Source organism: Fusarium solani (genome assembly GCF_023522795.1).
Source record: "Fusarium solani strain SB1 chromosome Unknown bctg00000004, whole genome shotgun sequence".
Taxonomy (NCBI): Eukaryota; Fungi; Ascomycota; class Sordariomycetes; order Hypocreales; family Nectriaceae; genus Fusarium; species Fusarium solani.
In genome coordinates, this window is record NW_027072152.1 from 1,882,811 (window position 1) to 1,905,269 (window position 22,459).

The window sequence follows — 22,459 nt, forward strand, 5'->3', positions numbered from 1 at the left end:
TGGTTTCCACAATGAAGGTTCTTTTCTATATCTGTGATAGTTATTCTACAATCTTGTTAAGGCTTCATACAATCTCACTTGTCACGCATCAAGTTAAGTAGGCACAGTGATCAGATGTCCACCCAAGGTGATACTTCTTCCTTCAACTATGGGCGTATTCTTCATGATGGAGGACTTGGCGCACCGGGTCCCCACTCTGGATCATGAACGCCAACACGCATCTTTCCATGTGGTTGTGGTGAGAACACCAAGCCTTGTAGTTGGTATGCCGCTTTTGCTCCCATTTTGCTCCCATGGCTCGACCATGCATCATGGCCCGTTGCATGTTGCATTGAGTATTGGACAGAAAAAGGTCTAGGCCCTCGCTTGCAGGTGGTATTGGGCCATCAGTTGAATGTACACAATCATGATGTATTAATACTAGATGTCTTTCTCTCTATGTAAAGAACCCAACCGGAACGCCATGCCCTTTCTGATTACAGTGACCCAGACAATAATGTGCGTAATGAAATGTCGTCCAAGGACGTTGGGTAACGATACCCTCTTAAGCATCGAGCGGGTCCGCCAAGAAATCGTAGCCCTCCTCAGGAGGAAGAAGATACGCTGAGAGAACAAGTCCTGCGGCACCGAGGAGGCAAATGATGGCGCTGACCGTGCTTAGATAAAAGGAGGCGTCCAGATTCCATCCGGGGATGGTGAATTGGTCGTCGTTATCGTAAAGGTAAGCCTGGCCAGTTAGTATAGCCCCCATGTTTTGGACCCAGTAGACTTACAACGATGGAGATGGTGATAAATTCAACAACAGCGACCAATGTCATCATGCTTCCAACAAAAGGCCATCCCGTCTCCCGCTTGTACTTGCCGCCGCTCATGATGACGACGAAAGTCACCAAACCTCCCAAACAGAGAATGGTAGCGAACGAAGCCATGAATCCAACCGTCCTCCACAGGGAGCAAAAGTAGCGCTCCCCTTGACACAGCTCCTTGGGTGGAAAGTCCAGGCATTGTGGTTCGGTCAGAGTCGAACAGCTCTTGTGCAGGCCGATGTGCTTCTCGACAGTCTCGCCGCTAGCGGTCGTGACGGAGTAGCTGACCCAGTTGGGCAGCCAGATCGAGGTCACGATCATGACAGTCGCTGTCGCGCGTTAGTGATGCTCTTTTCCTGGTGATGTTTCACAGAGTGGAGGGTCTCGAACGACGTCATCGCGAATGGCGTGTGGCGGGTGAGTATGGGGCGAACGTACCGGCCGCAAAGGCCACCAGGGCCGATGTGTAGATGGAGACTCGGGTCATGGGAATTTCTATCGAGGCAGCTGTCGTCGAGAGTGAAGACAAAGAGGTAAAAGGTTGCGTGGCAGATGGAAGAGGAAATGTTGGTGCCTGTTGGCCTGTAATGGTCGGCTTGAAACAGGGAATGGGCGCGTGGCTGGTGGAGAGGTAAAGTGGCATCTGTAGGGATCCGGCGGGGTTTATTGTGGCTTAGATCCTGGAGCATTAAAGGAACAAGCGCGCCAGGCACGACAATGGGAGTTGAGACGAATTCCAGCTCGAAACAATTATATAAAAAAAAATGAAATGAATATAGAAACGATTTGTTTCGTGTATTTCTTGAGTCATTTGCCATTTCATGCTATGTTGTTGCTTGATTGCGACAGAGATCAAGGTAAGTTTACAGCATAACAGATAACAGCTGTTTCTGGTGGTCAAAGCACCTTATCAGATAGTGGCATATCACTTAAACAACAAGGTCTTGTAGTATGACGGTGATAATGCATCAAAGAACAATAAAAGTGGTGTATAACGAAGAAAAAGAAGCAAAAGACAAGAGATAATCAATCTTTCAATCTATTCTTGGCTTTCACTTACAAGGTCCTCGCTTCTCATGCATTTGTTGAGCACCAGGCAGAAGATTCTCCCCATGACGGCCTCAGGACCCCTGAACAATCTCCATAACTCTGTCAAGCCCTCGGTTATGAAACAAAAATTGCCATATTTACTCCTGGGCCAGCTGTCAGTTTCCTAGCTGAGAAATGGCGTCGAACCGGATCACTCTCCCCCCATCCCGGGCAGCAGATGCCCAGTTCCTGCAAGATGTGTCTCCCTCAGCCTGGGGAGACTCGCCAGCTGGTGCTCTTATCAAGATGCAACGAGTGAATCCTTCCGTGGGATCTTGCCTTGGATACGTGGAGTGCGTCCTGTAGGGAGTCCCCTGTCTGTACGACAACGAAGCTGTCAGCAACGGAACAAATATGCCCCCAGCTGAAGTATCTCAGACAACCTCCCCCGGTGTCAACCTTGGCCTAGGTACGGCTGAGCTCCTCGGGGGGTGTTAGACAAGGGCGCGCCATAATAACCGGTCATGATCGGTGCTTGCCTGGAAAGCTGTAACCATCGCGGGTCCAAGAATCTGCCGCGCTGCGGTTAGCCAACCCCGAATAGATCACTCCCACGCCCGCAGACCAGGGCGGTTTCAGACGTCATTGCCATGCTGTCATTTATGGGTGTCCTCCTGTAGCTCTCTCGCAAGATGACCTAAAAACGTACATGGCTTTGCACCAAGCTGCTTCAGTCGGTGGCTGGCACTACCGGCCCAGGATGTGAGGACGGGCAACGGAGAGGGCTGAGAGGTCACGTTCCTTGCTCCTCGAGCAGTGTTTTCTTCTCCCCCTTTCAGCTGTTGACCCCTGGTTTATGAGATTCTGACGTCGACGTCAGAACAGGAGCAGAGAAGGGTCGCTCCCTTTGCTCGCCTTCTCATATCATGACTGTAAGGTTCCCGAAGTGAGACATCTACACAGTGCAATGGAAGAAAACAGGATATTTGCAAGAGCATAAAGCCGCTTAGGCAACATTGACCTCAAGGCGCAGCCCATCGAGTAGCCGTTGCAGAGCGACATGACAACTGCGCATCAAAGAGCGCATGCTTGCGTCCTGGAAAGAGTGAGTTATCAATTCTTCAATGCCCATAAATAAAAAGGAAATGTCTTTTTTTACTGCATGCGAGGAGAAGGCAGTATTCAACACCCCATTATAGCTTACGGGCTTTTGTGGTTGCACATTTTTTCCCCTCCATATGCAAGCCCTCGCGGGCCAAAAAGAAAGGATTCTGCCTTGGCTGTCGTCGAAACATGCCTTGGCCCGGTGACCCAAAGGGAGGAGACGGTGCAATTCGATTGGTCCCGTCCTGCGAGTCGACGGAGTTTTCCATCTCGTGCTCTGATGCGCTGCTGCACTGCCACCCCTCAGAGTCCCAAGATCTGGGAATGTGTGTCTGCCCAGACTCTCAACCACCATTTTCGTTCTTGCTCTTCAATGTCCTGCACTGGCCTGACTCTCACAGCATTTCGGCATCTCCCGCTTTCTGTCTGCCCAAGAGTCTGGAACCAAGGGGCCTCCGGCATGACGACGTTCCGGGTGGGGGATGCAGTGAGACATGCTGGATGGTCGGCAGTCGACGATATCGTCTTTACGAGAAACAAGTGGTTTTTGCTCGGATTAGCTGCCGAGTTTAAATTCCCGTCTTAGTCATACAACTTAGTTACCAAGATTTGCTTGTTTGTTACGATCTGTCATCAATGGTGATGGCATCTCCCGCGGAACTCGCAATCCTCATGCCAGACATGCTCGAATCGTCAGATGTCTGCCGCTATTCTCGCACAAAAACCTTGGTTTCAGCTGAGGATTCTGTGGCATATGACGATTGCATCTCGATGCTGTCATTGGTCGCAAAGAGGTAGCCACGAAAAAGCCATGTAAGACTCAGCCCAACTCAACTAAGGAAACCAGAGCCAATGGCTCGGCGCCACACAAACGGCGCCCGTTTGATCCCCCTTTCGGCGATCACATTTTCCCCTAACCACCAGCCAGGACTCTTGGTATCATGGTGGGGGATAGAGGGCCAAGGACTCTTCGCTGGTGAGCCACATTGTCGGCTCCTGCATGGACGGGACCAGGACGAAACGAGCCTAGGCAATGCGCCTCGACGCAACTTTCCGTACAGTGCTTGTCCCTGGCCTTGTACTGACGCCCTGCCGGACGTTCTGCCTGTTGCTGTGGGATTCTGGCTTCTCTCCCGTCTATCTTGTATTAGGCAGCATGGCCGATACTGAAGACTTGGTTGAGGGTTGCGGGTTGTAAGCTCCATGCAACGCAAGACGGCCTCGCAGAATCTTGTCGACAACGACCCTGGGCCAACCATTGAGGAAACATCAGGTTGGTGGCTGATTTTGTCTCGCTGCTAGAGCATCCCTTGTCAAATCTCGATGAGAGAGCCCCCGGTAGGGGACCACTAATCTCGTCTTTGATGAAAAGCAACTGCGGCTTGTGGATCAGACAATATCAAGCTTCAGCAGGACAATACAGGGAACAATACCAAAACTTGCGCCTCCCTGAAGGTGACCGGGGTGTCCGATATACTCCAACTTTGAAGCTGTCTCGGACAGCAAACAACAAGGAAGCATAGCCATGAGCGGTGTGTGTGCGTTGCAATGGCTCCTCCACCAAGACTGCCTCGCCAAGCTGGACCCTCACTCACGATGCCCTCGAAATAAGCATCTCACGCGTGGAGGCACTGCCTCTCGGCACATGTGTCATTCACAGCCGTGCAGGTTGCGGCACCCAATGGCTTGGCCGGGCCTCGTCCCCCCATGTTACCGTCCGGATGGTGCGCCTTCAACCCGGAACACTGCCACGCTCCCAGGCTATCAGCCCTAAATGATGCAGGCGTTTGACGGCTCTTGACGTGCGGGCTTGAGAGGCTTTCCCGCCGGTTCTAAGATTACCTTCCAATGAGGTTGGCCGTACGCCCTTTTTTTTTCGAGGCCGTCTTGCTCTGTCTACCCTTTCTCTCTTCCTCGCGAACCCTACCGTACAGTGTGGGGGGAGATGCTACTTTTGTTTCAAAGGCCAAGGCAACCAGCTCGAGCCTAGAGGTCGTCTGGCTTGATGTTTATTTTGAGACACGGCTCTGCTTCATACATTTATTCGCTTGGCGCCCTGGGGACTTTGGCAACTTCTCTCTCGTGGTCCCATCACCACAAACGCCTATGTACATTGCGACTCAACAACAGCATCCATGGCCTCCAAGCACCCATTGAGACGGTCGTGTGCCTTTTGTCGGGCGAGGAAGATCAGATGCTCCAACGAAACCATCTGCGAGGCCTGCCGCAAGCAGGGCGCTGACTGCATCTACGACTTCGAGTCACCACGGTCCAAGGGTCGGAACCCGAGCATTGACAGTACAAAGTCCAACCTGCTGCATGTTCGAAGCGATCATGGGTTGCCGGATAGCAAGAGGAGAAGATCTTGCTCTGCTAGTTCCACCCCTTCTACTCCCCCGAAGAACCAAGAAGATCAGGGTCCCCCAGGGGAAGCCTTTGAAAGCATCGCTGCATCCCTAGAGCAGATGTTTCGGGAGAAATTTCCTCACAAGTCTGTCAAGTTTACCTCCGAAGAGCAATCCAACTCTCAGCCAAAGTCCAAGCCCAAGGATATCAGGTATACCGGTCTTCTCTCACTCCTGGCCTACGACCTTGTCGGGCTTGTCGTTGATAGATTTGGTTCCTTGGGATGCTACCACAATGAAGAGAACAGTAGTCGATTCTTCCGGTCCGGCCTGGCCAGCGATAATACCCAAAGCATGTTCGACAACCTTGTCCAGGGAAGCAACCCCCTTTCCGACTATGGCCCACGACAACGGACGCAACTCATCGATGTCTGGTACTCCATCCATCCCCTGTCTTTCCTCATCTCCAAGACCCTACTTCTTCGGGAGGTTCGCGACGGCACCTGTGACGAGGTCCTTATAGCTACCATGCTCGCTGAGGCCAGCTTCGTCCTTGGAGACGAAATCAGTGTTGGTCGTGGCCGTGACTTGCTGAAGTGGGCCGAAGCACAACTCCAAAACCGTCGACGTCATCAACAGTCCAGCGAAGACAACTCTATACACTCGAACATACCCACGAGGGTATACAAGCGAGTCACCACTGCACAAGCTTTGGTCCTTCTGGCCTGGAATGCCCTCTCCTCTTATGAGTTTCGCCGGGCAGTTTGCTACATCGACCTGGCTAGCAAGATGGTGACGGAGATCAAAGAGTGCATGGCGAGGGACATGTCTCCACCAAACTCTAGTCGTATCAACGGGGTTGATGTGCTGGATGTCGAGAGAGAGATTGTGACCTATCTCTGGTGGACAACGTTCTCCCTGAATCTCTGGACTTGTGTCCAGACAGGTTTCTTGCCCGAATCCACCCCCGCTACCTTCACCCTCGATTCCCTCCCCGTGACGGAGGCCTCCTCTATCATCATCCAGCTGGATCTGGTATCCGAGAACTTCAGCACGTTGCAGAAGCAGAAGAGCAGCATGCGCGAGATGTGGCCTCTCGCCCACATTTCTAGCACTGTTGCCTATCTGTTCCTTCACACTTCCGACCAGGCGGCAGCAAGACATGGGGTGGGTGTTTGTCGAGAGGCTATCCGCTTATTCTCTGGCGAAGCAAACAAGGCAGAAGAGAAGACCAAGGCGCCCTTTGGAAGGCAAGCTGACGACGCTTCACGACATTTGCTGCTTGCATTCCACCATACCATGGCTGCCCAGTTTCTCTTCCCGAAGGCTTTCCGCGATCAGGCAACCATCTCTCCAGATACTGTTGATCAGTTCTGCACGTCGATGGATCAAATCCTTCGATTCCTCTCCTTGACCCCTGAACAGCCTTGCGACCCCATCTCCATCACCTCCTCCCTTCACCAGTCCCTCCCCAAGGCCCTCTGCCTTCTTCTTGATACCTGCTCCCGAGCCTTCAACTTTATCCGTGCCAACCTGGGTCTCAGTCTGAACGAGACTTACTTCCACCAGGGGTGGGATGGGAGACTACATCCTCTTGCAACCCGGCTCTACACCATGAGCAAGGACGACCGCTTCCATCAGGGGTCGACACTTCGTGCCGTGAGGAAGCAACTAAAGACTTGTGCCCGTGCTTTTGGAGCATCTGGTGCCTCGAACTCTCTGGGCGTCCCTGAAGCAAACACAAACAACATGCGCTCAGCGTCACATTCTCCTCAGCACAATGTTCAGGCGCCCGGCTACTTCACTGCCACACCACAGGCAATCGGTGACGCTTCGTCGCCCTTCTCATGCATCGAGGATATTTCCAGAGTATCTTCATCCATGCCATCGTCGTCTGGCTCATCGGCGAGTGTCTCGACTCAATCATTTACTCCTTTTGAGCAAATGAGCAAGTGGCCGATTGATGGAGGATTCTCTCCAGATATGCTGAGCACAAGCACCTTTAGCCCTCCCTCAGCCATCCAGCATGGCGTCACCAATGGATCGGCTATGAACAACGTGTGGTACTCTCAGCCTCCCATGATGGACCTCGAGCCCGCCGGCCCGGTCTCGATCCAGCTTGGACAATGGGTTTGGCCGCCCACGAGCTCTGAGGAAGCTACATATCTCTCCTTCCAAGCCTTGGATATGGAGGAGGCTCCGGAATAGATTGAGTTTAGGATATATTGTCTAAGATTAGGACAGGACTTGCGAAAATCTTCATAAAAAGACGAAAGGTTGAGGCGGGGTTTAGGATCAAGGCTTCTGTGAGGGGGGAGGCTACCCACCATATGATCTTTGCCTGCTTTCAACGCATAGACTATATCATATAGCACGGGATGCTTCTGCCGCCGGCGGCATTAGGCCATGGAGTTACTGGATGTCATCTTGGGTACAGCGCGGGCGTGGGTTTGGCAATTCATGACTTGTACGTACGAAACGAAACAACCGAGACTGGCACGTCTTGCAAGAAAAACAAAGGAACGAAGAATGATGGAATGAACGCGATCGAGATTAGTTTCTCCAAATTCACCTACATGTTAGATACTTGAAAATATTCACTATTTGTGCCATTTTAATACTACGTATTGCGTCCAATCTTCCCTGTCCGCTTAGTTCCGCCGCAGTTTGGTATGAGTGCAAGGGCGTTGGTTTAACGGGGCTGATCACGACAACACCAGAATTACAATAAAAAGCCCAAGGTTTAAGGACGCAACTTCTTTTCCCATTGAATGCGTATTTACTAATTATATACGTTCGTGAATCAGTAGCTCTAACTTTTAACAATAATTACCCTGTCATTTCCTGTAGCGATTGTTCTCTTTCCCCTCTCCTATCTCCGACGACGAGGTCCTTCGCTTCGATGACGAGAACGAGCCCGAGGGTGACGACCACGGGCTAGAGGATGACGACCACGAGCTCGAGGGCGACGATGATATCCCCGAAGACCCACTCGATGTCGCGGAGGACTCTGACGATGATCAGAGTGATGATCAGAGTGAAGTCCCTGATCATCACGGTGAAGAGAACGGATTCAATCTCTTCGATTGTGCAAAAGTCGTAGACCATGAGAACTTGACTCTGGTCTACGACGTTTGCACTCTCAAGGAGTGCAGGCGGTCCTTCAGCAGCCGGACGGGGTGCATGAAGCATGCAAGGGCTTGTCCGGGAACCAAGGAGATTGCGGTGACTGTGAGATCCGTCCCAGTAGTAGAGGACACAGGCAAGCAGCAATGCAGCCAGTGTCAGCAGGAGTTTCTGCTCGCTGCCTCCCTGGAGATGCACATCAAAGCCTGCCATGCCGAGGCAGAGTTTGCGTGTTCGCACCCGGACTGCCACCAGGATCCGACACTATACACGGAGTGGTCCCTCAACTTCTACCTCCTCGATCAACACCACGACGCGGTGTTCTCGTGCCCGTTCCCCGGATGCGGCTTCTTCAGCCGGGGTCGGTTACGCAAACAAAGGGTGAAGAGTACCATTTCTCACCTTGCTCGACGACATGCAGTTGGCACCAGAAATATCCAAAATCTTCAACTACTTCAGTTGAGAGAAGTACACGCCAGGGAAGCGATAACCGATCCTTCGTGCGCGTACATCAACGTCTGTGCGAACATAGCTGTCGAGGCGCCCTTGGTGCCGCTTCCACCAGGCATTGTCAACGACTGTCGACCGGCTGGGGTCAAACGCGACGTCCAAACAGACTGCAACGGCATCTACGAACAGGTTTGTCAAGCTGCAACGGGTTTCGCAGGTTGTGACAAATACTAACAAACCAAGTTGTGTGAGCATGCCGACTTCCGAACCGGAGATGAAATATACAACTTCAATCTCTACAAAATGAGTAGGTCAAAGCACGCCCCAATTTCAATCATATGCTTACCAAGTGTCACTAGGATCCCCGCGATACGATGGTCAACTATACTATCGTGAAGGTATAAGATGTGCCGGTGCCACAGATGCAATTAGTTGCGCAAAACGTCGTATCATGTCCCTCAAAAACACCATCGTGCGCACTAGCAAGAAATAGAACGTCAACGGCCTACCTCAACTCACAATGGTCCTACCAATGATTTATGAGACTCGGATGCGAGAAGCAATCTTCCATTGGCACACAGTTTTGCCAAGAACACGCGATGATGGCCGTCGACTCGAGTGTCTCTGTATCACATGTGCGAAACGTGGTCCGTGAGAATTTAAATCGCAACACGAACTGCGATTTGCTGACCCCAGATGACGCTAGACGGTGGTTTGAGGACCCTTTGACGACATTTGGAGTCTTGTCGGAGGATGAGATCGAATGCCTCGACAGAATTCGTGACTCGAACAACTTCTACGCAACAGATACTGAGGCGGTCGTCGACTCAAATCAACGCGTGGCGTCCTCCGGTCACATCCATCACGACTATGCAACAGTTGAGGAGCTATGGCAGCTTGCTACCGACGTGAACGGAGGGAGACTCACCAGTGTTGAATCCATAGAGTACCTTTCTGGCATCAATATCGAACCCATCCACTGTCTGTTTTGTCTTCCTCGCACGGCCGGATTCTCTCATCGTCGCTGACGAAATACCCTTCGCGTCCTCTTGCGTGAGCGCCGACGCTTACCGAGGCCGCCCTTTGATCGTTCCTTCGGCCATGTAAGGAGAATGCTGATCTCGTTGTGCTCGCCAATCGGGGATGTCTTGAGGCCTCGAACATCTCCGGGCCCTCTGCCACCAGCGCAATGGTGTGCCACGCGTTGTCGAAAGGCTGCTCCTGGTCGTGCGCAGGAACTTGTCAAGTAGGCAGAGGAAGAACAGAACAGTACTATGGCAATCCCCATCGCTGTGTGCAGGCCCGTCCCTCCGGCCCGGGCTTGAAGGCATTTTCGGTTTCATTAGGGAAGGACAGAACATGGACAGGGCCAAAGTCTAATAAACGATGTATTCTCCTAACGCTTTAAATTTTTGCGAGCACCTTGATCCTAACCGTTTCTATACTCCTAGTGTTCCCCCTTAGTCTCCACGTTCAGTCATAGTAAATTAAGCCCTCGTACTCCGAAATGTACTACCGTCCAGCTGCGGCAATCTTCACGCCCATCTGCCTCGCGTGCTGAGCCATGAGGGCGTCAGCAATAGTCAGAGCGGCCATGGCCTCGACGATAGGAACCGCGCGAGGAGCAACATTAGGGTCGTGACGGCCCTTGGCGGTCAGGATGCCCTCGCCCGAAGCGTCGTAGCGAGCAGTAGTCTGGTCCTGGGAGATTGTAGCGGGGGGCTTGAACGCAACGCGGAAGAAGATGGGCATGCCGTTGGAGATGCCGCCCTGGATACCGCCAGAGTGGTTCGTCTTGGTCTGCAGGCGGGAGGGAGGAATGCCAGCGCCAGCGCTCGGCGTCGCATCGTCGGCGGCGGCGGTAGACACGAAGGGGTCGTTGTGGCGGGACCCGCGCATCTCGGCGCCGCGAAAGCCAGAGCCAATCTCAAAGCCCTTAGTAGCAGGAATAGACATCATAGCGTGGGCGAGGAGAGCCTCAAGCTTATCAAAGCACGGCTCGCCGAGACCGGAGGGGCACCCGCGAATAATACAGGTTACGGTACCACCAGTAGAGTCGTGCTGATCGCGGAGCTCGGCAATCTTATCCTCCATACGCTTCGCGACGGTAGTATCAGGGCAGCGCACGGGAAGGAACTTATCTACCTTCTCGCGGGTTAGGGAGTCAACAAGCTCGAGGAACTTAGGGTTGCTACTAAGGGAGTCGATATCGTCGCTATCGGTTGTAGGCCTGTCCTCAAAGAGCTTGATGTTGCCAACCGAGGAAACAAAGGCAACGATCTCGACGCCGTAGGCCTCGCGCAGCCACTTCTCGGCAACAGCGCCGGCGGCGACGCGGGCAATAGTCTCACGGGCGCTGCTCCGGCCGCCGCCAGAGGAGGCCTTAGTACCATACTTCTCAAGGTAAGTCCAGTCGGCGTGGGAGGGGCGCGGGTAGAGGTCGATGGTCTTGGAGCCGTAGTCGTGAGGGCGTTGATCCTCGTTAGGCACGGTCAGGAGTATGGGTGTGCCCAATCTGCGACCCTAGGGTATTAGCATCATGGCAAACATTATGACTTCCTGTAGGGTTGTCACACGTTCGCCCAAACTCGCATCCAGATCCTATCGTCACGCGGTCCTTCTCGTCGCGCGGGGTGGTGATGGCCGACTGGCCCGGGCGCCGGCGGTTGAGCTGCGGCTGGATGTCGGACTCGGTGAGGGACAGGCCTGGCGGGCAGTTCTCGATGATACAGGAGACGGTCTTGCCGTGGGACTCGCCGGCGCTGTGACGATGGAGGTCAGTAGGCTGTTGTCTTGTGTTCCTAGCAGTTTAGTGGAGGGAGAGGACTCACGTCGTCACGCGAAAGTAGTTGCCGAATGTCGACATGGTGTCTTTATCTGTTCTGTATGTTCACTGGGTGAATTGATTGACGGACGAGAGACACGTTAGAGGGGGAGGAATGTAGCGATGTCGCAAAGATATTTTTCTGGGGAGTCATACTTGCGCCGGCCCTGGTGCAAACAAGTCACGTGCCTACCGCACCGGTACCGGTGCAAATAAGATCTGTTGTGTAAACTCACAGCCCCAATTGCGCTGAAGATGGCAACCGGCCTATAGAGGCAGCTTACAACGGCTTGCAACAGCCTGCAACGGCTCTCAAAGGCAGCTTGCAACTGTTGAATTGGCTATAAGCTGTGATAAGAGTTGCACGACTAACTAACTAAATTTGCGCGCCACGCTTTTTGGCTCAGTGGTGACTTTCCGACAATTACAGGCTCGGAAGACAGGTGTCATAGAACGGTCTAGATGACCGAGGTCGTGACGAGAATCAAGAAAGAGGCTTGTTATGAAGTTAGCCAACCAGCCAGGGCTGCAACAGCAGGGCTGCGCTCAATTCAATCACAACCAATTCAATCCAATTCAATCCAATTTAATCCAATTTAATCTAATTCAAGTCCAGATATTTTTCAATTTCGTAATTCAATTGTAGATAGCCGGATTGATTGAATTAATTCAATCTGAACCGTAATTTAGGTGATACCTCTGTTATGATGTGAGATTGGTGTTTTTGGGCCTTTTGGCCAATGAGTAGTCACGTGCCTGATCACATGACTTGACACGTGTCTAAAATGTCTTATGTCAGCTCTGCCAAATCGGGTATAGCTAGCTCGCACGTGACCCCCTCGTGGTCAACAGTTCAATTCAAACTCCCAAAATAGCCTCACAATCCAAGTTTGACCCTTCGCAATTCAATCGCCTCAAAAAGTCGATTGAACTTGAATTGAGCGCAGCCCTGTGCAACGGGGCTGTGTCTTCCCCTTTTTGCTGCAAGGGCCTAGTCAAATAAACAGCTCTAACACTAGGGGAATTCATTGCGGTAGACTGTACGACAGGTCTGTCAGTGTAAAAAGGAGACGAGCGAAGCGAGGATAGCCCTCCGCAGGAGGCCCGCGGCAGGGCCCCCAGAGTGACCCCCGGTAGGGCCGCCGGAGGCAAATTTTGTGCCGATATGGAACGGAGCTGGACTGCACAGGTTAGTTGATTTCATTCATTTTGATCCAGGTTTCGTTGAGATATGCTGACTTTCATCCAGCAGCTTCTCCACCAAGGCTATGTGTGTGGAGGGAGGCAACTTTTCACTCTTGTTAGGCAAATTAAATCACCATCTCTCAGCACGTCAATGCCATAGATAGTAGACAAGAAGGTTCCGATTCGGTTTCAACTTACTGATTTTAAGAGATTGTCGGTGCGATCAGAGATAGCCAGAACAATGTCGGTATGCTGGAGACAACTGGCATCCTTCCCAACCGAAGCTTTGTCATTGACGATATCTTGCATGTGCCAGCCAAGCAAGGAACGACAAAGGTGTGAATTCCTTCTAAGTGTCTGTTCTTCCCTTAAGGCTGAATCGATTCTCCCTGTAAGTGTCCAAAATGTCGAAATTCCTACAGCTTTAGATCAAGCAACTCTGTTGCAACCCATCGGACTTTCCCTGGACTGTTGATCAATGAGAGAAGGTTGGCGGCTAGTGGGTCCCCATCTGCAGCCGCTCCCGTCGGGACGAAAATAAATAACCTTATTTCCAATCATAGAATTCTGCGGGGGACCCGGCCAGCTTTTTCTGTCAGGCCGGAAGGTGCGGCCGACCTCTGTGAGCACTTCATTTCATGAAGAGATATTGTCGCCCAACAAGTGGAAGCTTATAGTTGGGCACTAAGGCTAGCAAGGCATGGGGGATGGTGTACGCTTTGGTGGATACAATACTTTCCCGAGGCTGAAAGGAGAGCTCAGTTTTATTGAGATGTGGTGGACGAGAGTTTCAACCGCGTTCTTCTCTTCAAGGTTGACGCGCCAACAGTGACAAACCTTGAAGAGAGGGTGTAGTTAACAGTTCTCAGAGCCTGTCAGTGTTGACGAGATTGCCGCCGGCAGTGTCACATAGACCGTGTTCATACTGGAAGCTGGCTCCCGCCCCTGCTCCTTTTCAGTTCAATCTCACTCCGGTTGATGCCCAATTCCGTTGAACCTGTCAGTGGGCCTGTTAGACGCCCGATGAGTGCTTTGGTTGAGTCCCCGCTAAGTGGGACATGCAGGTTGAGCTGAATAGAGTGAAAAGAGCATGCATGATATTCAGGATCGTGCATTTGAGCCCTGCAAAAACGTCGCAAGATAGTTCCTGTTGCATTCAGCGGTTAAGCGTATGCGCCACGGCCGTAACCGGCCGTGGCTATTGTTTCACAGGCACATTTGAGGTGAGGGAACGTTGTTTTGTTTGAATCAGTGATCGTTGAAATTACTGGATCTCGCTGGACCAGTTGTCATGCTATCTATGTAATAGTATCCCAAACCTCACGCCATTAACCATGTAAGACGAAGTCGTCGTAAAAATCTTTTGACAGAAACGCTTAAGCCATAGAGAACTGAAGGAGAACCTTGGTGACCCGGTAAGGATCGGCGTTGGACGCAGGGCGACGGTCCTCGAAGTAACCGTAGCCCTTGGCTGCGGTTTCCCGAGGAACACGGATACTTGTTCCACGGTTGGCAACACCCCAGGAGAACGAGTCGATGGAGCCGGTCTCATGACGACCAGTGAGACGCTGGTCGTTGTCCTCGCCATACTCGGCGATACACTCGGCATGATGAGGCTCGAGCTTCTTCAGGGCCTCCTCAATAACCTTCATGCCACCCTCGGCACGCATAGCCTTGGTGGAGAAGTTGCTGGATGAAAGTCAGCATATCTCAACGAAACCTGGATCAAAATGAATGAAATTGACTAACCTGTGCAGTCCAGCTCCGTTCCAATCACCAGGGATGGGCTTGGGGTGCAGAGAAACCTTTGCGCCGAACTCCTCAGAGATACGGGCGAGGAAGAATCGCGAAACCCAGAGCATATCACCCACTACGAAATTTTGGTGGTTAGCGACGAAATGAGGCAAAACGGGGGAACTTCGGACATACTCTCAATGCCCAGGCAAGGGCCGACTTGGTACTCCCACTGGGCAGGCATAACCTCAGCGTTGGTGCCAGAAATCTTGATACCGGCGTCTGGGTGATGTTAGATTGGGGTGTCACGTGACCACCACCACGACGCGATTGAACTCCCGCGAATGACAAATGCGTTCACATGTCGCAAATTATCATTTGCAGGATATTTCAAACGTGTAGGCGGCTTCAGGGTGGATAAAACTTACACAAGCAAGCCTTGTAGTGAGCCTCGACAATATCACGCTGGACAACCTTGCCAGTGCCAACACCGCAGTAGTACTCGCCCTGACTGGAAGGATGTTAGATGAGTTCGCGAAAAAGAATGTCATGCAACTTACGGAGCAGGGAAACCACCGGAGGGCCAGCCGTAGGGTCGGTTGTCAAGACCGAGAAGAGTGTACTCCTGCTCAAGACCGAACCAGGGCTCGTCGTCGGCGTAGGTGTCCATGACCTTCACGCAGTCATGTCGGTAGTTGTACTTGTTGGGAGTGCCATCGGCGTTCCAGCACTCAGCGAGAACGATGATGTTGGGAGAGCCACGGAAGGGATCGGGGTAGACGGCGCAAGGTCGGAGGTAGACATCGGAGTTGTCACCGGGGGCTTGGCGGGTGGAAGAACCATCGAAGTTCCAGACGGGGAGGTCCTCGGGCTTGTACTCCTTCTCAGGGAGAGTCTGCGAGAATTGTATTAGTATGACTGTTCATTGTCGTCGTTTCTTGCTTCCTTCTCAATCGGGCAATGCCGGCTTTATCCAGGCCGACGGATCGGGACCCGCAATACCCCACTTTGTGGGGTGTGCGGGCAGCTATTTTTGGTCCCATTGGCCAGAAGGCAGGCGCGACGCCGGAAAGAGCGAATGCGCTGCTCAGCCTCGGATGAAGACCCTGCGACGTAATGACGCTGGGTCCGGCCGGGTGGCCAAAACTTGCCGATTCGCCATCGCAACAGGAGAAGGCAGCCCGGACAAAGGAGCCCGGAAAGGAGAGAATGAGTAAGACTTACTCGGGACTTTGATCGAGTCTCGCCATCGGCATCAACCCAGACGTACTCGGCCATGATCTGGCCCTTCTGGTCGAGCTTGAGATACTTTGCGAGGGTCTCGGTCCTCGAGGTGACGGGAGCTGAAGTCGCCTGTGACATGTGGTGTTAGTGGGCGCCGATAACAGGAGGGGCACATGATAAGCCTCACCATTGTGAAGGTTGTTTTTGTGAGGTGAGGGGGGAAAGATTAGAATTCCAAGCGAGATCCGGAAGAAAGAAAGTGAATTGATACTAAACGTATCACACAAATAGACGGGAATGTGAAGGATGACCAAATTCAACGTTTGAAAGTCCGGGGCGGATGAGGGTTTTATGTTGACGGATTTGAGCGCCGCCGTCTCCAAGCACAGCTTGACTCTTTCGCCCACCAAAAGATAAGACTTGCTGTGGCCGGATGCAGGGGTGTGGCTGCTACCGGCCATGGTGGGTATTTCGCCCATCACAGGGTGCGATTGGCGTTCGGCAGGGCCTGGAGGAGGGGGGTGGCGTAAGGATCCTCGCAAACCGCACGCACATGGAAGATACATGAGCTCTACATAGAACACCTCCTTCTCCAACATGTACTTGTCGCGGGAGAGAGAAACCATAAGGTAACGACGTTCCGTTCAGGGATTACTCTCGCCACGCCCCGAAACCAGCCCAGCCCAGAACCCGAGCAAGCTGCTAAATTGAGCGCATTCAAGAGTCGGCTCGGAGTCAGTTTCTCTCTGTCATATCCCATCTCGTTGTGCGCGCGGCGGGCAGCATCCCACCGCCCGCTCTCATCATATCCGGTCCTGCGGTCTTCCGGTCAGCCAAGGGGCCCCTCATCCCCCAACCGGTTTTCAAGAAAGAATGGGCTGCGTCAATGCTGCTGCCGGCAGGACAGCTACTCTCTTCAGGGCACCGCCGCCTCGTGATGACACCGAGGCGGGTAGGGGAGTCGCTGAGTACCCATATGACATAACGGGCGGCGGCCTCGGCGGAGCTCTGCTCACGAGGGGGTGTGTGCGCCGGGTCTCATCCATGTACCTCCGTACTCGCACAGCCGCTCGGCGGAGATCGCCAGCGGCATATGGCGGTGCCCCTTCGAGGTCCCTCCCCAGCCACCACCGGGCCGGGTTGGCTCAGCGACCTATTGTTAACTGAACTGTAATGCTGTAGACGCAGTGAACAGTGCCGATTCGGCTTCTATTTTGAAAAAGAGTCATCTGAGAATTGACGACCGCGGATGGAGATTCCTCTAGAAGCGCCCTCCTCCGACTCGCTCGCCCACGGAGTCCCATCCCCGACGACCAGGCCAGACCAGAGACGCAACGCAATCAGTTCCCCCCATCCTCGGCCAATGTAAATGCCTATCCAAGACCCCAACCCAACGCGCGCCAGGGCCTCTTATCGTCAGAAACTGTTAAAGAGTCGAGTTAGCTGTGGTGCGTGTGTGTGCCCGCCGCATGCCCGCAAGGGGCAAGGTGGGGTGACAAGTCGAAGCCCTTTCCGCTCATTGATCAGCCCGTTCACTCGTCCACTCGGCGTGTGCCAATTACTCTTCCTCCAGACCGAAGCCATCGCAGACCCGAGTGAACTGCCCTGTGAAGCCTTGACAGTTTGTGATTACACTTGGATCGAGTCAGGAGATAGCGATGCTATCTGATTGACCTTCTGTCTGTCCCCCATTCCCCATCCCCCATATTGTGTGTGCCCCCCAAATCCTCCCACCACGGCGTCGAGGCTATCAATGGCTCCCGCACCCGCGAGAAAGACTCTGGGGTTGAAGTGTGGGACAGGCAAAAGACAGAGAGACTTTGACGCCCTGAGGCTGGCTTGTGCGGCCAGAGACGACGCAACGGTACCTTGAAATCCTTGTGCGGTCCCCAGTGTTCCCCAGGAACCAGTGATATTCCTGGCCTCGACGAGAGATCCAACTCTGGACCCTGTTTTTTACCCCTGGCCCACGTCCCAATGTCATGTATGTACATACATGTAGCGAAAGGCGCAAGCACGCGGCATCGCATCGCAGATGGCAGAAGCCTGCCATGGCCAACAAGCGCCCTGTTCGAGCCCCTCCCAGATGCGAGCCATGGATGACTGGCCTTGTAAAAAATTTGCCCTGTCGTTTTTCTTTTCTTTCCTTCTGGTTATTTTCAGAGTCCGGGCTTCTTTCACTTGTTCCTGTGACTCTTGAGAACGTCTGAGCTCGGTGGTTCCGGTTTGTCCCCGTTCTGTTACCAAATCGTTTGCTTGAGCCCCAGACGGTTTATACTCGTTTGGGTAAGAGGCCCTGTTTCTTTGTTCGACATGTTCCAACCTGTTCCCAACCCTGCGCCGCATCGCCATAGGCGGAAGCCTTGTGCCGCCGCCTCTTGGTGCTGCCGGCGACGAGTCGGTGTCTCTCCAAGCACACCCAAGGCCCAAGAGGCCCAATGCACAGTACCACACCGAGGAGACACCAGTACAAGAGGATCAGTTGATGCTCCTCTAAGAATACCGATGAAGATATAATAAAAATTAGAAGACTGCAAATGGAAGATTTATGAATTTTATGAGGTTTATGATGTTTTTTATTTAATTTTAGAGTATTTTTTGGCTCGTCCTCATCCTAAAAAAAAAATCATCAACTTTGACAAGTTGGAGGTACATACACCTCCAACTACGTGGATACGCCAACAAACGCCACCCCAAAAAAAGCATGCTCTGGAGTCAGAGGAGCCACACCAGGACGCAGGACGCAGGACGGACAGCAGAATCTTATCGTCGGCCCTTGATTGGTCCCAAGGATGTTCTGCATAATGCCTGTTATCTCACCTTGGGCTGTCACGGCCACGGCTGCCAGCCGTTGAAGCTCCTGGTTGGGTAAAATCGCTCAGCGGGCTGAGCAAATCTGAGTTTTTGGGTGAACCCCCAGTCTTTTTTTTTCCGTTTCCCCAGACCGTCTCCGTACACCTTGACTCCAGATTGTCAGGTCCCAAAGCTTGCTCTCCGGCCTCGGGGAAAAAACTTCTTCATCTGGTCCCGTAGCTCCTAGTTTAACCCACGATCCCTTCATCTAGAATATCTTTCGGGTTGTTGACCGACCTCCCTTCCCCCTTGGCAACTCATCTAGAAGCGCCTCCGTTTTCCCGGCGTCGAGATTTTATTCCCGAGCTGGGCCCGGCTGCCTGTAACGAACCGTTCATCTTGCTTTCTCCTGTGGACACGGGACCAGGGAAAGAGAGTGACCTTGTTGCAAGGGTTGCAAGTCGCCCTGCACATTTTGACTCTCAATTGACACATCCTCAAGTGTCTGACAGTCATGAGAATTAACAGGGGAGTAAACAACGCGCGTGCATTCATAATGAGCCACGTTTGCCTCTTCCTACCTTGAAAAATGCAGGCGAATATACATTTCTAAAACATAATGACTTGGTACACGGACGCGTTATACATGCACGTAGCTACGTTTTCGTACCCCAGCACCTGCGAAGTTCCCCATCTAAACCGGGGGTACCTACCGAATGACCCACGCAGATGCAATCGACACAATTATCTACACATGTTTAGGACCGCAACTCATCATAAGAATCATGTCTTATTTTAACCACCATTTCCTCTTTGGTCACTTCCATACTATGCGGTCTTTTTCGCCTTCATCGTCGTCTCGGACACCTGGGAGATCTGCGGCTCCCCGCAATCGTGTAACTCGTCTTCCCAGAAAGAGCCAGGGCCAATCAGAGGCCTGTGCGACGGTATGACACGACGAAATGAGTAATGAAAGCCCGCTAGCCTCTGGGCTTACCCCAGGTTTTACTGTTGATATCTTTCCCTATCTTTGCACAAAAGAGCAAACTGATCGCGATCAGTAAAGGCTTCGTGTCTATTGGATCCTCGGATCACGGGTGCGGTTCCCTTTCCCTCTTCCCGTTCTACCGGGCGCGACAATCCGGGGAAGATTGGGTGATGGAATCACGTCTCCAGAACCCCCGCGCGAATGAGGTCGTCCTGACTTGTTGAGATATCGTGCCGGTTGGAAATCCCAATCCGCCGGCTGCGCATTGGATCCCGGCATTTACCCCAGATGCCGAGATGCTCGGGATCCCATTCCAGGGTGCTGGGTTTCAGAGCTGCGGGCGTAGGTGAGTACGGAGTCGTAAGCAAAGGATTGTGGAAGAGGAGTAGCGAGCCTCTTAGACAAGTTGAAGAATTAGAGGAAGTAAGCACACAAGTCCGAGACTGAGATCAGCACGATACAGCCTGTTTCATATTTCACAACAGGTCCAATCGAGTGGATCTAAGCTGCTGTGCCCTCGTGGCTCTTCATTGTCTTACACCTCCCTAGCTACCACATACACACCATGTGCCATTCGTGCGCCCGGAGGTCCCTCCGGGTTGCCTCCCGAAAACTCTGCGAAACACGCCGAGACCCGGGCGGGGTGGGCGGGGGTGTGACGGGGCCTCACCGGGGTTGACCTTGCCGAAACCTAGGCCAAGTGCTTGGTGCGGTTCAACACCACAGGTGGCGACGGGTAACGCTGGTTTAGTTGTCATCATGGGCCGAGTTTTATGACAATCAGCGGGCGGGTTTATGGGTCAAGTTCTACAGCAGTCGACAGCGGGTTGTTTCCACGAGATTTTCATTGGTCTTGGCAGCGTACCCCTACACCCGGGTCGAAGGAAGAAACGAGGCACCAGTATAAACCTATTAGCTGATTCTCCCCTAAAGATGGTAATAAGAATAATGAAAAAAGGCTCTAAAGTATTGTCTTTATTATGGCATATCTTTTTAATTCTTTTTATTATATTTTATATAACTTTATTCATAATAATTATGAAGAGTTTAGTCACTCTCTTTCTCTTCTGTTGTCTCGTTTATTTCTTGACCCCCTTGCCCTAGAGGGACGGGAAATGCACCAGAAGCTCTGATGACGTCGCTTTCAACTAGCCCTACACACCCATGACGCTCTGAATGGGGACATCCCAGTACCAGCTTGCTACCGCCATGCCGCCAACGCTCATCGAGACGGCCATGAGGAAGTTGACATCATTGTTGTCGAGAAGATCCCATCCACTTTCAACCACACGAGAAGGCCGCTCGTCCCCAAAACTTGCCTTGCGGTGCTTGTCCCGAGGATCGTAGACATCAGCGTCAGCTTCACCATCGTCATCGTCTGCAATGGCGGAGCCGCCCAACTTCGCAGTCGCCTTCTGACCTTCCCCATGCATGATGGCCGCCTTGATGTCGGCCCTCTTCTTAGAGTGTGCTGCCATGGCCTCGGCAGACTCAGCCACGAGCACCCGGTTGCCGCCCTCCCCCTCGACGATCTTTCCAGACCGGACGTCCTTGACTGATCGCTGAAACATTCCGCCCAGGAAGCTGTCGAGCACGCTACCCAACGTGCCCCAGATCACCATGAAGCCCATAAACTTGCGTCGTTCGAGCACCGACCATGGCGATCCACCCCCAGGTTTCTGTGCCGTCTCCTCGCTGCATGAAGGTAGGAACATCATGGCCGCAGTGACGATGATTATGGACCCCAAAAGTCCCGCGCCAAGGCCTATGAGAGTGACCCCTCCATTTGTTCCGCGGGGCACCTTTCGCAGTGTTGGCGACGTGATGAGGCGGGGCTGGCTCTTGGACAGGATGCCCAGTTCAGAGCTGAAGGTATCAGCGGCGACGGCGGCGTAGTTTGCAATGATTCCCACGACAAGGAGATCGCCGCCCCAGGAGAAACACAGTGAGCTCTCAGGGTCCGGAGTATTCGGGTCGATGAAGGCGGCTTCTCGTTTGCGCAGTTGGTTCGCGTGGAGGATCGTGAGGACCGAGGCCATCAGGCTGTTCGCGAGGACTGGCGCGCAAGGGTTAGCTAGCTCCCATCGGGTACAGCGCTTCAGGAACTTACCTTGAACATGCGTCCTAGGTCCTTCTCCGCCAGATGTTCCCTTGGAGGGAACTGTGTAGTGGGACTTGACATCTTCCTTGATCTACGGCCACGTCAGGATATCAGGGTCAGTCTATGGCGGCGGGCGCAAAAGCTCACATGCGTCACGCGTGTTCCTGCCAAAAAGAAGACACAAAGGAGGACGAAAGGAAGATTCCATGGGTGGTAGGCGTGGGCGATGGCTGTCAAGGTTGCGACGGCTATTCCGGCCGGGGTCAGCGAGTTCCTGCTCCACGCTCGGTAGACGAGCGCGCAGGTCGCGGGGACGGCAATGATCGGTTTCATGGCCGTCGCTGTCGGAGCTTGCGGGACGAGAACGAAGCTTGGAGGGGGAGAAGAAATGTGCGTTGGAGCTCCTGATAGATCCAACTGGCATGTCCACACTGGATTCAATTTTGGAGTGTGAGCTCAGATTATCAGCTGACGTCAGCGACGGTGGCTGCTGAGGCCAAAGCACGTGGGTGAGCGAGCGCTACCTAGGGGTGTGTGAGATGGACAACACCAGCCATTGAGAGAATGCAAGGAAGCATAATTCAAGTACATATTATGAACCTCCCAGCGAAAAGGAATAGATTCCTAGTTGTTGTCATCATTTTTTAGTGTTTGACACTTGTTTGTAATGTTTGTGAATTGACAGTTCCGCCCTGTACGTTAAGGATTGGAGGACTACTGACATTTATCAGCTTACACCGTGTTGAAAGA

At 52.8% G+C, this 22,459-nt stretch overlaps 6 protein-coding genes across 6 annotated transcripts; 2 read left to right on the forward strand and 4 right to left on the reverse strand.

Moving 5' to 3' along the window:
* Positions 1-544: 544 nt before the first annotated feature.
* MRS44_007646 (uncharacterized protein) lies at positions 545-1,293 on the reverse strand (the record flags this gene model as incomplete). Its single annotated transcript, XM_046281086.2, has 3 exons — positions 545-727; positions 774-1,135; positions 1,245-1,293. 3 exons carry the CDS (start codon positions 1,291-1,293, stop codon positions 545-547), a joined length of 594 nt encoding a protein of 197 aa, XP_046134348.1.
* A 3,781-nt stretch (positions 1,294-5,074) lies between these two features.
* On the forward strand, positions 5,075-7,492 carry MRS44_007647 (uncharacterized protein; the record flags this gene model as incomplete). The annotated part of the gene is made up of 1 exon (XM_046276009.2): positions 5,075-7,492. The coding sequence occupies one exon, from the start codon at positions 5,075-5,077 to the stop codon at positions 7,490-7,492; it is 2,418 nt and encodes an 805-aa protein (XP_046134347.2).
* A 170-nt stretch (positions 7,493-7,662) lies between these two features.
* MRS44_007648 (uncharacterized protein) lies at positions 7,663-9,888 on the forward strand (the record flags this gene model as incomplete). Its single annotated transcript, XM_065620611.1, has 5 exons — positions 7,663-7,755; positions 8,135-9,049; positions 9,104-9,167; positions 9,220-9,258; positions 9,452-9,888. 5 exons carry the CDS (start codon positions 7,663-7,665, stop codon positions 9,886-9,888), a joined length of 1,548 nt encoding a protein of 515 aa, XP_065476683.1.
* A 484-nt stretch (positions 9,889-10,372) lies between these two features.
* Positions 10,373-11,726, reverse strand: MRS44_007649 (uncharacterized protein; the record flags this gene model as incomplete). Its single annotated transcript, XM_046276007.2, has 3 exons — positions 10,373-11,375; positions 11,437-11,622; positions 11,692-11,726. 3 exons carry the CDS (start codon positions 11,724-11,726, stop codon positions 10,373-10,375), a joined length of 1,224 nt encoding a protein of 407 aa, XP_046134345.2.
* Positions 11,727-14,245: 2,519 nt separating this feature from the next.
* On the reverse strand, positions 14,246-16,017 carry MRS44_007650 (uncharacterized protein; the record flags this gene model as incomplete). The annotated part of the gene is made up of 7 exons (XM_046276006.2): positions 14,246-14,558; positions 14,619-14,739; positions 14,799-14,885; positions 15,032-15,114; positions 15,164-15,498; positions 15,828-15,956; positions 16,015-16,017. 7 exons carry the CDS (start codon positions 16,015-16,017, stop codon positions 14,246-14,248), a joined length of 1,071 nt encoding a protein of 356 aa, XP_046134344.1.
* A 4,745-nt stretch (positions 16,018-20,762) lies between these two features.
* On the reverse strand, positions 20,763-22,042 carry MRS44_007651 (uncharacterized protein; the record flags this gene model as incomplete). Its single annotated transcript, XM_046276004.2, has 3 exons — positions 20,763-21,664; positions 21,719-21,800; positions 21,857-22,042. 3 exons carry the CDS (start codon positions 22,040-22,042, stop codon positions 20,763-20,765), a joined length of 1,170 nt encoding a protein of 389 aa, XP_046134341.1.
* Positions 22,043-22,459: the final 417 nt, after the last annotated feature.